Source organism: Calidris pugnax, unplaced genomic scaffold (assembly GCF_001431845.1).
Source record: "Calidris pugnax isolate Ruff unplaced genomic scaffold, ASM143184v1 scaffold56, whole genome shotgun sequence".
Classification (NCBI taxonomy): domain Eukaryota; kingdom Metazoa; phylum Chordata; class Aves; order Charadriiformes; family Scolopacidae; genus Calidris; species Calidris pugnax.
The window spans coordinates 5,783,581-5,798,979 of NW_015090839.1; the positions used below are offsets into that span (position 1 = coordinate 5,783,581).

A 15,399-nucleotide genomic window follows, 5' to 3' on the forward strand; every position below is an offset into this window, starting at 1 on the left:
AGGTTGGAAGAGACCCTTGGGATCATCGAGTCCAACCATCTACCCTACTCTACAAAGTCCTCCCCTACACCATATCCCTCAGTACTGCATCTAAACATCCCTTAAACACATCCAGGGACGGTGACTCAACCACCTCCCTGGGCAGCCTATTCCAATGCCCAACCACTCTTTCAGTGAAAAATTCCTTCCTAATGTTCAATCTAAACCTACCCTGTTGGAGCTTGAAGCCGTTCCCTCTCGTTCTATTGTTAATTACCTGTGAGAAGAGACCAGCACCAACCTCTCTACAGTGTCCTTTCAAGTAGTTGTAGAGAGTGATGAGGTCTCCCCTCAGCCTCCTCTTTCTCATACTAAACAGCCCCAGCTCCTTCAGCCGCTCTTCATATGATTTGTCTTCTAGGCCCTTCACTAGTTTCGTTGCCCACCTGACGTGATGGTGCTGATGGCTTTCTGACCCAACACACTCATGTCCATCCAGCACCACACTCTTCTTCTAGGGATCCAGCCATTTCAGGCTGAACCATGCAGACGCTGAACTTCTCACATTCATCCTCCAGACCTCTTCCCTCTGTGGCATTTACTGCCATGGGAAACATCCAGACATCTACACCAACACCCTGTAGTTGCTTGTGTCCCTTTCCCCACCACGCTGCTCTGGACTGATCCTGTCACCTCACTGCATGGACAGCAAAGCATTGGCACAGAGAAGCCCTATCTCAGGGCAAGCTCTTCACAGCTCTACCTGCATACTGCTTACCCCTCCCCTGGACTAGAAAAACCTGGTCAGGCCGACTATGCAGAACACAGCAGAACACTGCTCCTAAAATCATGCCCAGTGGCGTACCTGTCATTTCCCACCTGAAGCCCCTTGGTGGGTCCAGCTGCAGACCACACAACACCTCCACTCCTGGGCCCTGCTGCTGTCTCAGCACTCAGTTCCTCCCGACAACTACACATCTTCCTTTCTACCTCCTTCCTTTCCAACCCAAGACTCTACAATGAGACCAGTCAAAATAAAACCTCCTCTGAAAAAATAGCAATTTCCTCACTCTTGTATCAGCCAGTGGCCCCAGCTGGGCCCAACCTGAGAATGTGAGCACTGCAAAGAACGGCTTCGTATCTTCCTTGGAGCATGCTCCCACCCACACTCATGTGCCCTGGGGCTTTATAACGAATTGCCCCAAGTGTGTAAGGTCTGACTGGGTCCGGGGGCTTCTCCAAATCCCTCCCCTGTAGCAATCACCCCAGGAAAGCTTCCTGTCCTCAGGCTGCTGGTGGAGACCGCACCGCTTGTGTAAGCCTGGAAGCAGTTTATTGCTGTCTTTTCAAATGTAATGTCAAAATTATTGACACTGTTTATGGTGACATCACTTTCTACGGCTGGTGTAAAGTGGGTATGAAGTTAAATGAGAGCAGTAAAGGTTGTACATGGGCTGCATGGCTGATCACAGGACTCATCACCCCTCCTCTTACTAAACACTGGGAAAGAGCTTTCTAATCTCACATTAGAGAGCAATTCCCACACACAGCTTGGCAAGAGCCTTTCCTGGTAATAGCTGCGGTCCTGTCTGACCCACTCTGTTACCAGGTCCTACCAGACGCACTGAGATGAGCTGTGAGCTGTCTCGAGCGAAGACATGATGGTTCATCCAAGCTTGGGTCTCCTCTCAGCTGAACCAGCACAGGGCACACGTTGAATATGGGCTCAATATGGCACCCAGCAAAAATCTACATGCTATTACCATGCCACTGGTCCTGCTGGCCAGGCCTGCCTCTTAAATCCTGCTCTTAAAAGCACTACATGGGCCAAGTATAGCTACTTGTTGCAATTTGTCTGACTTGTGCAGGCACAGCTGTAAAATCCCTCTTGAACATGTCCTAAACTGTGTTCCCCTGGCATATCTGGGGCTTTCACCTGGCCTTGACACCTCATGTGGCGGCGACCTGTTTTCTCACTTGTTGTAACTTTCAAAAAGTGGAGAACTTCATCAGGTGCATGGCTCCCACCTTCCCCAAAGGTGAACCAGTGTGCACACAATGTGCATGGTAGGCATAGTGAGATCAGTGGTCCAGCAAACACTCATGTGTGCAACACATCTGCACAGCAAATGCATCCCTGTGACATTGACTTCATCATGGCCAGACCATGATGCCAGCTGACCAGAAGCTTAGCTGGAGCTACAGCTCCATATAGGCTGCCAGATGCTGGGATATGGCAGATAAACTCCCAAATTCCTCTTTTCCTAACATGCTGACTGAAAAGCAGGGAAAAAAATCAGTCACAGGAAAGCTGGCAAGTCCTAGTCCACACAAACCCAGGGAGACATTTATCATTGTCACAAAGGGTGATCCTGCACATCCACCCTTTGGGCACTCACACTGCCTGGCTCCATTAACCAAGCTGCTGTCCTGTCTCTATCACTTCATTTTGCCTCCTTTCCCCCCACTAACACTGCTCTGGCACAGAGGAAACCTTGGCATTGGTCTTCATAAACATCCATACGCAATGCACTCTGTGAACATGTGGGGACACACCATGTTATCACCTTCATGTCAGAGCAATGTGAGTCAGGGCAGTCAGAGGAGAAATGTCCCAACAACACCCACACCTCAGCCTCCTCTGAGGAGTCAGTCGGTTACTTCTAGACCAGGGAGGAGACATAATACCCATGTTTATGAATGTGCAACACAGGCTTTTATATAAGTCACAGGAAGGTGACCAGGTATAAGCAACGTTTCCCTTGCATTCCCTTCCTGTGAATTCGGAGAGAAAGATGCAGCTGAAAGCCAAAGTTTCGGCTCTGCCTTTGAACAGAAACCCACCAAAACAGAAAGTAGGGAGCAAACTGTGCTTCTGACACCAGGCAGGTCCTAAATTAAACATCTCTTGCTGTTCCCAAGGCAATGCCACTCAGAGTAGACAGGAGAGCACCTCATGCTTTCTCACAGCCTCTGATGAAGGTGGTTTCTGGAAGCCACCTTTGCTGCAGGATATTGCAGTAACAGTGTGTTCTGCAACTCAGTTCCTCTTTTCTGCTCCACAGCAGGACCCACCAGCCTCATGCATGAGGAGATCAGGGTCATCTGTACTCCTGTTGAGAACTAGACTTCTCAACGCTGCACAGGCCAGTGCAAAACCTGGCTTGCAGAACACCCACAAAGAAGGGCAATGAAAACGCAGGCAGAGGAAGTTCATGCTGCCAGAAAAGACTCAGAACTTGTTGAGATCTATCAGGGTAAAAGATAAACACTACAGAGAAAAATAGATCCATTAAGAAATAAAGGGGAGAGTAAATTAACCGTGTCTCTAAAGTGCTTGTGTTATTGAACTGTTAAAAAAATCTCTATTCAAAGTCAGGAAAGGAGGAAAACTTTATAATAAAAGGTCATTAAAGGAAAACCTGAACATACAACCATCAGCTGATCCCTCTGGCAGGCGTCCTAAGGCTGGAGGGGAATTAACTATTGAACTTGGTGGGCTGACCAATTATTGTTTTAAAAATCAGTTGTGAAAAACTGCAGAAGAGAGAAAAGAAAGTTTATCATTAAAAGGAGTGAATGCAAGTGTTCCCAGCACAGGGACTCAGGGTAGCGTTTCCAGAAGAGCTTAAGTGATCGAGGAACTGCAGTGCCTAAACTCTGAGAAGCATTGTTAAGAAAATAGGGGGATAAATCCGGGGAAGAGTTGTCACAGCCTGCATCAGGCCTGCAAAGCCATTCCTCGTTCTCCTGGCCATGATGGAGAAAGGCTTTGCTAAGTCACTCCACGGCAATGGGCTATGGCATATTTTACTGCCTGCCTGTCTTTGCTCTCACAGGGAGCTTAAGTGCCCCACCACTGAAGGTACCTGCTCTCAGTGATGGTGTCTCCAAACCGTGGAGAGAACAAGGAAGGAGCTGTCACTGCAAAGCCCCATTTCCCTCCTGATACTGGGGAGGAACACATCAAAATCACGCTGTCCCTTATGCTGTGACAGCCATAAACTTCTTGCAAGGAACAGAGCAAAAGGCAAGGACAGGCAAGTTTGGTTTTATTTGTTTTTCTGTCCCATTTAAAAAATGGGTCAGTGGCTGAAGCAACTCAGGGACTCAACATCGAGGGATAAAGCAGTACCTGGGTACACAAAATATTCATAACTCTGTACCTCCATCTCTGCACTAGAAAATACCTTTTAAACTGCACCTACAGCCTCGCTGTAGCAGGGTACATCCCACAAGCTGGGCAAGTAACCTGCATGGTCCAGCAACAAGCAGGAGAGTCCCCACTTCACAGCAAGCTGAAGAGATGTGCCCGGCTCTCCACTTTCCTTCCTGTCTGTCTCCTGACACATCTTCTTCCTCTGTCCACAGGCACACGGAGTGAGATTTTTCTGACAGTAAGCCCTTTGGGAAGGCTTGACTGGGCCCTTGCTCTCGCCCATCACCCAGCCCCTCTGTTTGCAGCTCTGGTAATTAACTTGTAAACGAAGTTCTAGCACATGGACTGAAAACGGGCCATAGATAAAGGGTAATGAAAACACTCCATTACAGAAAGGGCCAAATTAAACAACTCTTAATTGAAAAATGGAAATGAATATGAATTTAGATCAACTAAACAAGCATGTTATTGAAGAGGCAGCAAAGTGGATGAACTCCTCACATACCAATTAAAGACATGGAGGCAGAGATGCACCATACGCCACGAGAAACACTTATAATAATATTCTCACCAAGCCAGTAAGTTTGATTAGTTTTATTACTCTCACTTGTACACTTCCTGCATTTCTAAAAGCATAGGGGAAGTTAATGACACTCATCTGATATCACTCTGCTGTGGCTGGCCCCAGTGCTCAGGAATTATTGGCAAAGGTAGCCAGCACTAACTGCTCAGATCTATTTCATTAACTTCTTGCAGGGTTTTCAGGGTTCTTAAAAAAAAATAAGATACTGAAATGCTTGGTGCACACATCAGCAACACTTTCAGCTTCTCCATCACTTTGGTGATCTGCCTCCAGCCTCTCTAATCCCTCTGGTAATTTCCCTCCAGCAACACAATCTCCATGAACGAGCTGTATAGAGCTACAGGTGGGAACCTGCTGGCACTGTACCTCATGCTGGCCTTTCCCTCCTAAGGGTGAGAGTCACCCAAAGTTCTAGCAAGACTATACAGGTCTTCACTTATTGAGAGTAACAGTAACAAGCACAAGCTTATTAAAACCAACAGCACCACTACTTTCTGCAGCACTAAGAAATCTCTTTGGTGGCCATTCCAGGCACAGATTCAGGAAAGGTTAGCAACTGCATGGAGCAATCATCCTCATTCCACTTATACCACGGGGTTAGGGCCACGATTCAACTCTCTGCAGCGAGCAGGACAAGCGGGCAGAGGGAGAGAAGTCAAGGCTGCTAAGGCTGCATAAAGTCAATTTTTCCTTCACACTTTCTACCATGTTTCTTGAGGGGACTCCATGGGTTCACTCCTGAGCTCCTGCTCAGCGCAACACCAGTTCCTCAGGCCTTTCCAAATTACATTCACCTCTAAATACAAAACGGTTTTGCAAAACTGAAGTAAGTTTCTTGTTCTGGAAAAATACTATTGGTATGAATGCTTCCCTCCAAATGACCACCCCTCCTGATTTCTCCATCCCCATTCAACTCCTAAAGGGCTACACAGCGATACTGAAATCACACAGTGCTAATCTGACAGCAGCTAAAACAATATATTTTCAATTAGAGTTTTAGTTGGCATTGTTTTGGTTTTAGACAATATAGTCCTCTTTGCTGCCTGACAAAGCTTGCTGAATATACAGATGATCCCCATCCCTTACACATGGCACCAGCACCTCCTTGGGGTTCCTTTTGCTTACAAGAGCAATTTTATTTCTCCCAAAATTCTTCATCCACATAATTACCATACAATCATTTAACAAGAACTGACATTTTTTAGCACTTTTACTCTCTTTTTGAATTGAATAATTCCCTTAAAAAGTGAATCTAGTGTCCCCACAATGGCAGTCAGGATCTTATTTTTTGGAAATACTGGACTGATTAATTGATTTGTTTGATCACTAGGAGACACACTGTAATGACAAACATACACAGCCATTTCAATAATCCCAAATCAAACTGGTACTGAACTTTAATATTGTAGATACTGGTGTTTAAAGTTTGGAACTGTCACATAATAATAAATTCAACAGGGGTAACATTTAAAATCAACACATTACACTTAAGAGTATCTGTTACGAGAAACAAACTGATTTAAGTCAGGTGTCAGAATATTTGTCAGCTTGAGGCCATTTTGAATACTTCAAGTTGTCTATTAAGGATATACTTCCCTGTGGGAATCTACTTACCTTACCTGGACATTATAGAATGGTCTGGGTTTATTCTAATAGCGGCACCTCAACTCTTCAAATGCATTGGTTAACCTGGTCTTTTTCAAGTATCTCACAAAATGGCCACAGTGACATCTGGTCTGACTTGTGCAAAGTGTCTCACTAGGAAAATTACATTTTTTTCCCATGTTACCCAATGGGAGGATGCTCATGTTCCCTCCAAGAGCAGCCAACTCAATACGGGAGGAAGATGCATGCAATGTGAAAGAGTGCTGCCTTGAAAAAAAAAAAAACAAAACCAAAACATGTTAATCTTTTCTTTAACTGGAGGATTTGAATAGCTTTTCCTGAATTCAATGTCCTCTCAAACCAATAACTTTCTGATGGCTATTTGTAGCGTTCTGCAGGAGGTTTTACATGCAAGCAGTTCCTATACATCATTTTCTCAACTGCAGTCTTTGAATTTCACTTTCATATTGAATTTCATAGGTGATTTACTTTCTCTTTGACTACTACCTCCTGAGAAATAATTCCATGAATGAAAATAAGGGGTAAATATCACTCTTAGGTGTGGATCCAGTGGGAACCCACAAGAAATGCTGTGAAAGTCCGCAGCACATGATGCTCACAACAATCTTAGAAAACACTTTCATTAATGACTTACAAGAGGGAGAGGAAAATGTGGAAAGATGGGGGGAACTGCAAGCTACATACAATGAAAATGCAAAAATATAGAGCTCCCTTGAGCAGTTAAACACATGCAGGGGAAAAAAAAAAATATATGGTGACTTGAAATTATAAATATTATGAAGAAGGGAATAAAGATTCATTGTCAGCTGTCTCTTCCAAGGGGCATTAAATGATGCTAACAGATTCAAAACAAGATTTACTTCACTCGTGCAGTTCTGCTGCAGAACTTCTTGCTGTGGGATACTAAGATATTTACATACGTTCAAAATCCCAGGACGCTGTCAAAGTAGTCAGTAAGTATCACTAGATAGCTGCCCTGCTCTCATACCGTTCTCTAACATCCACCTCTTGCCAGTGTCAGAGCAGGTAGGGCCATTATTATGCTTAATAGTCGAAGTTAATAAAATGCCATATGAAACCCAGAACACTGAAGGGAAAATCCTGAGGACAAAAAAAAACCCATCTGCCTAAAAAGCTTGAAGTGACCGAATTAGATAAATAGAAAGAAATAAACATGGAAACAAGTAGACCAGGCTGTTTCTGCAAGGACTCAGAAGTCCAGCTGGACTGCTGTGAACACAGCCGGTGTGCAGCTGTAGGCATGTGGTCCCTCACCTCCAGTAAGACCGACAGGCAGGATGGGCTTCACAGAAGAACAGCCACATGATTAAGAAACTAGCGTGTGATTTATGAAGAATGATTTAAGAAAAGATCTGCACAGCTTGCTTAAGCGATGATGAAAACCAAAAGTGACATGCAGGAGAAAAAATAGCTTAGATTTATTTAAAGAGTGTGAACATTGTAACAAGGGGGAAAGAATTAGGGTCATACAAAAGGAGCTAAAGCTGAAAAGGAACATGAAGTGAAAAATCAAGAAGCATGACCAAGGCTGAGAATCATCTTGTCATGGCTTGTGACACACAAAAAAAGTATGGACAAGGAAACTTCATAGAATATGTGATTAAGGACAATTACCCACTGGAAAGATCAGTGGTGCTTGGGACTCCTACGTGACCCTGATGCCCACTCTGGCAGAGTGCTCATGCTCTCACACAACAGATGCCGCAGAAATTCTGCCGTTTCTCATGATTTCCCCTTTCATGACGAACAAAAAGCGTTGCTCACAAGCACTTTCTCCTGGAACACATGTGCCATTAGCAACACCTCACGTTCAGAGCAGCCACACCATGTGGTGCTTCTGCTGTCCTAGTCTAACCTGATCTCTGGGGCAGAGGGGCCACAGTAAGGAGCACTCCTAGGTTTAAGAACTGCAGTACAGGAAGAGCAGGCAGTTGTTGATTAGCCAGCTGCAGCATGATGTGCTGGCAGCAAGTCAGCGACACCTAAGATATGTTAACCACTATTTCACTTCCAGATCAGATCAAACACTGAGTCTCAGCACTAGAAGGATGCTCCGGATGCTGGAGCAGTGTCCAGCTCTGCACTCTCTGCCACATCATCTCCTTCTGCCTCACTCATAGTGAAGGCCCTCAGCTCTGGCCAGAGAAGTGGTGCCTCTGCAGTTCAACATACACTGTGCCACCAGATGAACCTCTTCCTTGAAAAGGCCCTTTATGGGAAATCAAAGGATCTTCTTTCCAGCCCAACATCAGATGGTTGATGTAGGCAGCACTAAAACTGCCAACAGGTCTCTCCCCTCTTGATGTCCTACAGGGTCATAAGTGGAGAAGTGATGCTCCATCCAGCTCACTCTCTCCAGAGGCAAAGCACCAGGGCCTGTTGCTCAGAGAAAAATCCTAATGCATCAGGTAGGATTGCAGATCATGGGCTATTACATCTGAATACTGGTGGAAACCCTGTCAGCATGCAGGTTATCTACAAGCTCTTAGGTCAGTAGGAGTCCTGCCAGCAGAACAGGATAAGAAGCAAAACTTGTTTATATAAAAACATCACTCTTGATTGAGCACAAGAATGAAGATGGTGAGTGAAGAGGCTCAGAACTGAGGGAAAGAGGGCTGCACTTTTGTTTGGGAGGATTTCCCTGCCCAGGGACATTTTCAGCATCTTCCAGCATCAGCGTTATCTTGCTAAGTGCCCTCTGAGCTACCTTCCAAATCCACAAGGAACAGCCTCCTGGGCCATCTCTTCAGCAAAGAGCGAGCAGGGGCTGGAGGAACAGATCAACAGGTACCGGGAATGCATGAAGGACTGAGCAGAAGGACCACCCAGGGAAACCAGGACCCTCCCAAAACCACATGGCACTCAGGCCAATGCCTCTTGTAGAAACTGCTACACACCAGCCACAGAGGTGGCCACTGCCACTGAGCAGGGGACCAGGCCAGTTTAACGCCCAGACAGCCAAGAAACATCACCTGCACCAGCCCAAAGGGGTTCAAGACTTGGCCACTACAGCCCTGTGCCTCCTGCAGCAACCTGACAGGAGCAGGGCATGGGCAGAAGGGAGGCAGCAGAAGTTGCTGGAGTCCACCCTTGTGAACATCACGCTTGGTCTGTCCAAGTACATTGTGCCTCCCATGCGGTACACAGCAGCTGTCAGTCTTCTCCAGCTTTCTGGGCTGTAATGACTGCTTGCATCCAGGCCACCATGAGCACTAAAGGCTGGTGTGGGCACAGCCCGGCAGCTCAGGCTGTTCCTTACCACCAGAGGATTCACCACACAGTGGCAATACCCCACACCGCCTCGTTCTGCCTCCTCACAGTGGCACAACAAACCCCAAGCATTAAAAATCATTAAAAAAAAACCTCCAGAAATTTCCAGGGAAGTTTCACTTGAGGAGGCAAATGCAGTGAAAGTACAAGAGATGGTGCAAACACCTCACTGGAATGCACCCATCACCCCCATACCATGGTCCTACCCACAGCAGTACCAGTTACCTGCAACATCCCTGCGCCCAAAGGAGCAGAGATGGGCTCTTTCCCTCCCACCCTGCCCACCAGACCCGGTCTCTGGGAGGCTCTCTTCTTGCCCATACCACCAAGTTCTTGAAATGCTGCGGTCTTTCCTTGCACACCAGTGCCCCTTCAATGAGTTGGGATTCCCTCTGTCACACACACTCCAAATCACCAGTACAACATGCCACGTACAGCACATGTCGACATACAAACACCAAACACAAATCTGCCCAGAACAGCTGATCTGGCTCCTACCCATCGAGAGCAGGGGAGTGGACAGCCCGGGGAAGGTTACGCAGAGCAACGTCAGCCTTCCCATGCTGCTACCTCTTCTTCAGGGAGGGATGAACATGGCTGAGAGGGGCAGGATAAGGGAGTCCAAGAGATATGGTTACCTGTATCCTGTCTTCTGGCAACTCTGTTTTCATGGCCAACATCTCTCTAGCGTATACGTCAGGGTAGTGGGCCTCGTTGAAGGCTTTTTCCAGCTCCTCCAGTTGGTAGGATGTGAAGATTGTCCTGAGGGGAGTAAAACTCTTTGATCAAAAAACACAAGAAGGAGAAGCAAAGATGATGAAGAGTCAGAGAAATGGACACAGAAGCTACAGAAACCTGGGTAAGCTGCTAATGCATAGCTTTTCCCCCCATCACCTGTGTTTCTGTGCACAAAAGGTCAGGTGCCAGGGTGAAAGGAGAACCAGAAAATGCCAGAAGACAGGGCTTTTAACAGTTACAAATCACCTTCCCTTTCAGGGACTTCCCTCTGGAGACTGTCCCTCCCCAGAAATGAGCACCCGCAAACAACAGTGATGGCAGCCGCTCTTAATCTCAGACCCTGCTGCCTCTTGAGAGGATCCTGGAGGTGTCCTTATGCCTCACCCCCCCTACAAAATCACACCCACCCCTGGCCTGGCTTAAACCCACCCCCCTCCTCTTGCATCCAGAGGTTTCTTAACTCTTTGATGGTCACACTGAGATAAAGCAGCATCCCCTCAGCACCCCACCTGGAGAGGTGCTGAGCCATTCCCCACCTGCAGGTCCTTAGCCTTTCCCAGTCTCCACAAGCAAATAATCCTCCCCTGGAGCCCTGGTCCTCAGCTGAATCCTTCAAAGGTTTTATCCACTCTGCTCCCCACTGCTTTTCACCAGTCCTTCCCCATGACAGCCAGTGCCAGCTCCATTCCTCTGCCTTTACCCTGGTTGCTTCCACTCCTATATCCCATTAGCTGCTCTCTGCCAGTTTGCATTACCCCATTATCCTCTGGAAATCCTCCTGGACCGCCCTGGGCGGGCAGCAGCCCAACCCGCCTCTGCACAGCCAGTTCTCAGCTCGGGACAACCAGATTGAAAAATCAGCAGCTGGAAAGCCGAGACGGATGAAAGCCCTTCTCCAGGGGATGGATGAGAGGTCTCGGACCACTTCCACTCCCCCGAGGGTTAAAACTCCCACCCTCCAAACCGCCGGTACACAAAACACAATTTTTGATAAAAACTAACAACACTCCAATGGCAAAAAGAAAACCCAACGAATTGCAGCCTTTGTTCAAAGTAAACACATAAATATATTATCAAACTAAGAAACGTGTAGCTCCCAGAAGGGGGAAGGAAAGAGGAAAAAAAAAGTATTTTTCTAAAATATATATGAATTTCAGAAAGCCCTACAATTCCAGAGAGCATAAACAGAAAATCTCAGAAATAGCCTCTGCTATTCATAATCGAAAGGATTCCACCAGATCGATAACATTACTAACAAAAGCAGCATGCAAATGCAAGGGACCTGCCTGCAATCAGGTCGTTCTTTAAATTCAGTCCTAAATCCATTTTCTTTTCAAACAGTTTTCCTTCGGCCCCGACAAATCTGTGAACTCTAGGGACAGCAGAGGCACATTAACTCGCGTATTTTCTCCCTCTGGGACCACAGGAAAAATTATTCCAATTTTGATTCGATTCAGATTTCAAGCATTCTGCTCCACCCTCCTCTGGCCAGGGCACCGAAGCCCGGGAAGGCTCACCCGAGGCTCTCCGACGGGAGGGTTTTGCCTAACATTCAGCCCAAGTTTTCCCCTTTTAGCTTCCACCCTTGGGTAGCCCCTGTCTCTTTTGCAACACACAACCCACTCTCCCTTTTTGGTGTTTCTACCCTGCAGATACCCGCAGACTCTTGGCCTCCCTCCCCATTCCTGGTACAACTAGAGGTTTTAACCATTTAGTACAGAATATACAACTGCAGCTAAATGTTGCAGGCTTGTTTCTGCCTAGAACTGAAAATATAACAAATCTGAATTTCGTTTCCTCTCTCCCACCCAGACCGCCACCTGTACACCAGCCCCTGCTGTGTCTTTTTCTCACCCCCAGCCCTGTTTGGTCCACAAAGAAAACAAACTCATATTTACTCCAGAGCACCCAAACTGGTAGCATTTGCCTGGGGAGGGACCCCGGGTTTGGGATGAGCCCTGCAGCCCGAGCGTCCTGGTGCAGGCATAGCGGGACGTCTCCTGGGACAGTCGGTCTCCTTCCACCCCGCATCCTGCTAAGCTTTCACTGGGGCATCTTTTAATCCATCCGTCCTGCATCGTGGCAGGATTGATTTAATTATTCCTAAATCACCCTCGGTGGATGGTGTCTGGCCTTCCTTTGTCCTGACTCTCCGGCCACAGCAACACCAGAACTCAGCACGGGATTTTTCGTTTCTGTTTATAAGGCACAAACAATCCAACTCCATTTTAACTGTGGGAGAAGTCAGACAAAGTGTATTTCCCTGACTGTTCCCGAGGGGAAACCAAATCCCCTCCGGATCTCCCAAAGTGGATCTTCGTTTCCTTAACCCATTCTCCAGCCTTCTTCAGCTTCTCTGCAGGCTGGGTCTGATTCCCAACTATTTAATCTACTGGCAAAACATTTATTTAGAAGTAATAAAATATTTAAATCATTGATAGAAATTCTCTCTTGCTGACAGCCAATATTAAGATTGCTCTATGCGGAGCAGGGAATGGTTTTGATTATTTAACTGCTTCAGTTTCGGACAGCTCGATTATTTTTTTTCCCCCTGAACACCGGTGACCCGCATCCCGCCCAAACGGGCTGCTCGGGTTTGCAGCTCGGGATACCTGGATCCGCAGCCAGAAAAATTAAATAAAACGACACCCGTGCCCGATGCCCCCGCTCCCTAAAGGCACGTCCCCAAATCCGATTTATTTTGGACGGGGAGAAAGAAAAAAAAGGAAAGGGCTCGGGGGAGAAGCCGCAGGGGCGCCGGAGCTCGCCGGCGGCCGGTGCCGGGAGGAGTATTTCGCTCCGGGCCGGAGCGGGGCGGGAGCGGGTCGGGGCCGCCGGTGCCCGGTGCCCTGGGAGGGGGGGCGGCGGGAGCCGGCGGGGTAGCGGCCGCTCGCTTACCTGTGCCGCCTCTTCTTTCGTTTCTTGCTCTGGTTTAGGGAGGATTTGGACATTTTGCGGTCGCTGGAGGAGACATCCTCGGAATCTGCGGAGAGACAGGCAGCGGCCGTGGGCCGGGGCTCCCTCCCCGCCGGGGATCCCCGGGCAGGGCCGGGCCCGGCGGCTCCGCTCCCTCCGGCGGCTCCGGCCGAAGCTTTCGTTGCGATCGCGCCGCGGACGGGGCCCCGTCGCCGGCCGCGCCCTCCAGCCCGACGCGGCGCCGGCCTCGGCGCTGCTCCCGCTCCCGGCCCCGGTGCCGCTCCCGGTGCGAGGGGCTCGGGGCGATGCACCCCCGCCAGGGAAGGCTCCGGGCAGGGACCGGGCTCCCGCTCTCCCCTCTCTCCCCCGGAGTCGTTTGCTGGGGCTGCTGTGATCGCGCTGCTAAAACGCGGAGCCCGGCGAGCACAAACAAAACCGGAGGAAAATGGGGAAGCTGCAGCCCGGTCCCCGCCGCCGGGCACCCGCAGCCGCCTGCCCCAGCCCGGGGACCCCGGACTTCCCGCAGAAACACCGGAGCGGGGAGGGAAAAATTGAGGTTTATGGAGGCAGCAGGAAAAAGAATAATCCCGGGAAGAGACGGTGTTTGCCCGCACACATTTCATCCCCCCCCGCCGCTCCCCAGGGGTGCCCGGTGCGGGGGCGTTAAGGGCAGGGCGGCACTGCCTTTGCCCCGAAGGAGCAGCCTGGGGACGGAACCGGGACCCGCATTTCGATGGGCGCCGTTGTCCCCCCGCGGCGGCCGGGGCTGTCCCCGCTCTCCAGCTCGGTCCCCGCCCGCAGCTCCCCGCCACCTGCCCGGCCCTGGAGCCCCTCTGCCCGGCGGGCCGTGCTGCGGGAGGGGGCGGCGGGCATCGCCCGCACCGGCCACTGCGCCGAGCCGGACGGCTCCGGCCGCTACCGGGAGGAGGCTGGGGGCTGCCCCCGGGATCGGGCGCTGCTGCCCGAACGTCCCGGAGGGGGGACCCGAGGCGGCCTGGGAGCGGGGCCTGCGGGCAGGGTTGCGGGCGGCGGCTGCCGTCTAGGAAAGGGATGCCGAGCGGCCTCTAATTCTCCGGCAACGAGTTGGGGCCGCCGGGGCCGCGGGGGGGCCGCTCCACCGGGGCTCCGCGCATCTCCGGGCCGGGCGCCCCCGGCCGCGCCATCACACCGCGGCTGCAGCCCCGGACGGGGGACGGGGGAGGGATGCGGTCGCGCCCGCCCGACCTTCTCCTCGGAACCGAAAACGAAATAGCCTTCCCGCCGCCGGGCACGGGGCCTCCCGCCGGGTCACCGGGTACCGGCGGCTGGCGGGCGGCGGCGCTGGCGGGGTCCCCCCGGGGCCCGGCGACGTGCCTACCTGAGCTGGCCGTCTGGCTGCTGTCCAGCTGCCCGGGGGCCCGGGCCAGGGGCTGCAGGTGGACGCTCTGGGGGTCGGAGAGCACCTCCAGGAAGGTGGGCTGGGTGTAGAAGCCGGGGATGCCGCCGGCCCCCAGCAGCCCCATGCCCACGCCGCCCACCCCGGCGGGGCTGAGCACGGAGCGGGCCGCCAGCAGGTGCCCGGCGGGCAGCGAGTCCAGGGCGGCCCGAGGGTGCGACGGCGGCTCCTTGTTCAAGCCCAGGATCTCCTGGATGCCGAAGCCGGTGCAGCGGGGAGGGGTGGGCCCGGAGCCGGGTTTGGCCCCCGCCGCGGGGGGCGGCGGTGGAGGCGGCGGGGCGGCGGCGGCCGCGCCGTCGGGCTTGGGCTTACCGGGCAGGCTGGGGGCCAGCGCCGCGCCCGCTTTGCCCGTCATCCTGCGGCCGGCGGTCCCTGGTGCCCGCTCCGGGAATGCCTGGGAGCCCCCGGCTCAGGCCCCTTTTATCCGCCCAGCCGGGAGCCCGAGCGGGGTCAGAGCCGCGCAGCCAATCACAGGGGCCAGTCGCGATTAGGGATGCCAAAAAGCCGGCACCGGCGGCGGCGGGGCCGCTGCTCGGAGGGCCGAGGCCGGTGCCCGCCGGCGGGATGGGGCCGCCGTCCGCCCCCGCGCCGGGAAGGGCCGCCCCGGCGGGGCAGGCCCCGGCCCCGCTTCGCCTCCGGGCGTGCGGGGGAGGAGGGGTTAAGGAGGGACGG

General features: G+C 51.2%; 1 protein-coding gene across 1 annotated transcript in view; it reads right to left on the reverse strand.

The window, feature by feature from the left end:
• Positions 1-15,082, reverse strand: part of VSX2 (visual system homeobox 2) — a 22,019-nt gene extending 6,937 nt beyond the window's left edge. Inside the window, exons 1-3 of the mRNA XM_014941699.1 lie at positions 14,650-15,082; positions 13,275-13,359; positions 10,277-10,400 (exon numbers count right to left, since the gene is read on the reverse strand). Coding sequence (XP_014797185.1) covers positions 10,277-10,400; positions 13,275-13,359; positions 14,650-15,082 — 642 coding nt within the window. The remainder of the gene's footprint in view (positions 1-10,276; positions 10,401-13,274; positions 13,360-14,649) is intronic.
• Positions 15,083-15,399: the final 317 nt, after the last annotated feature.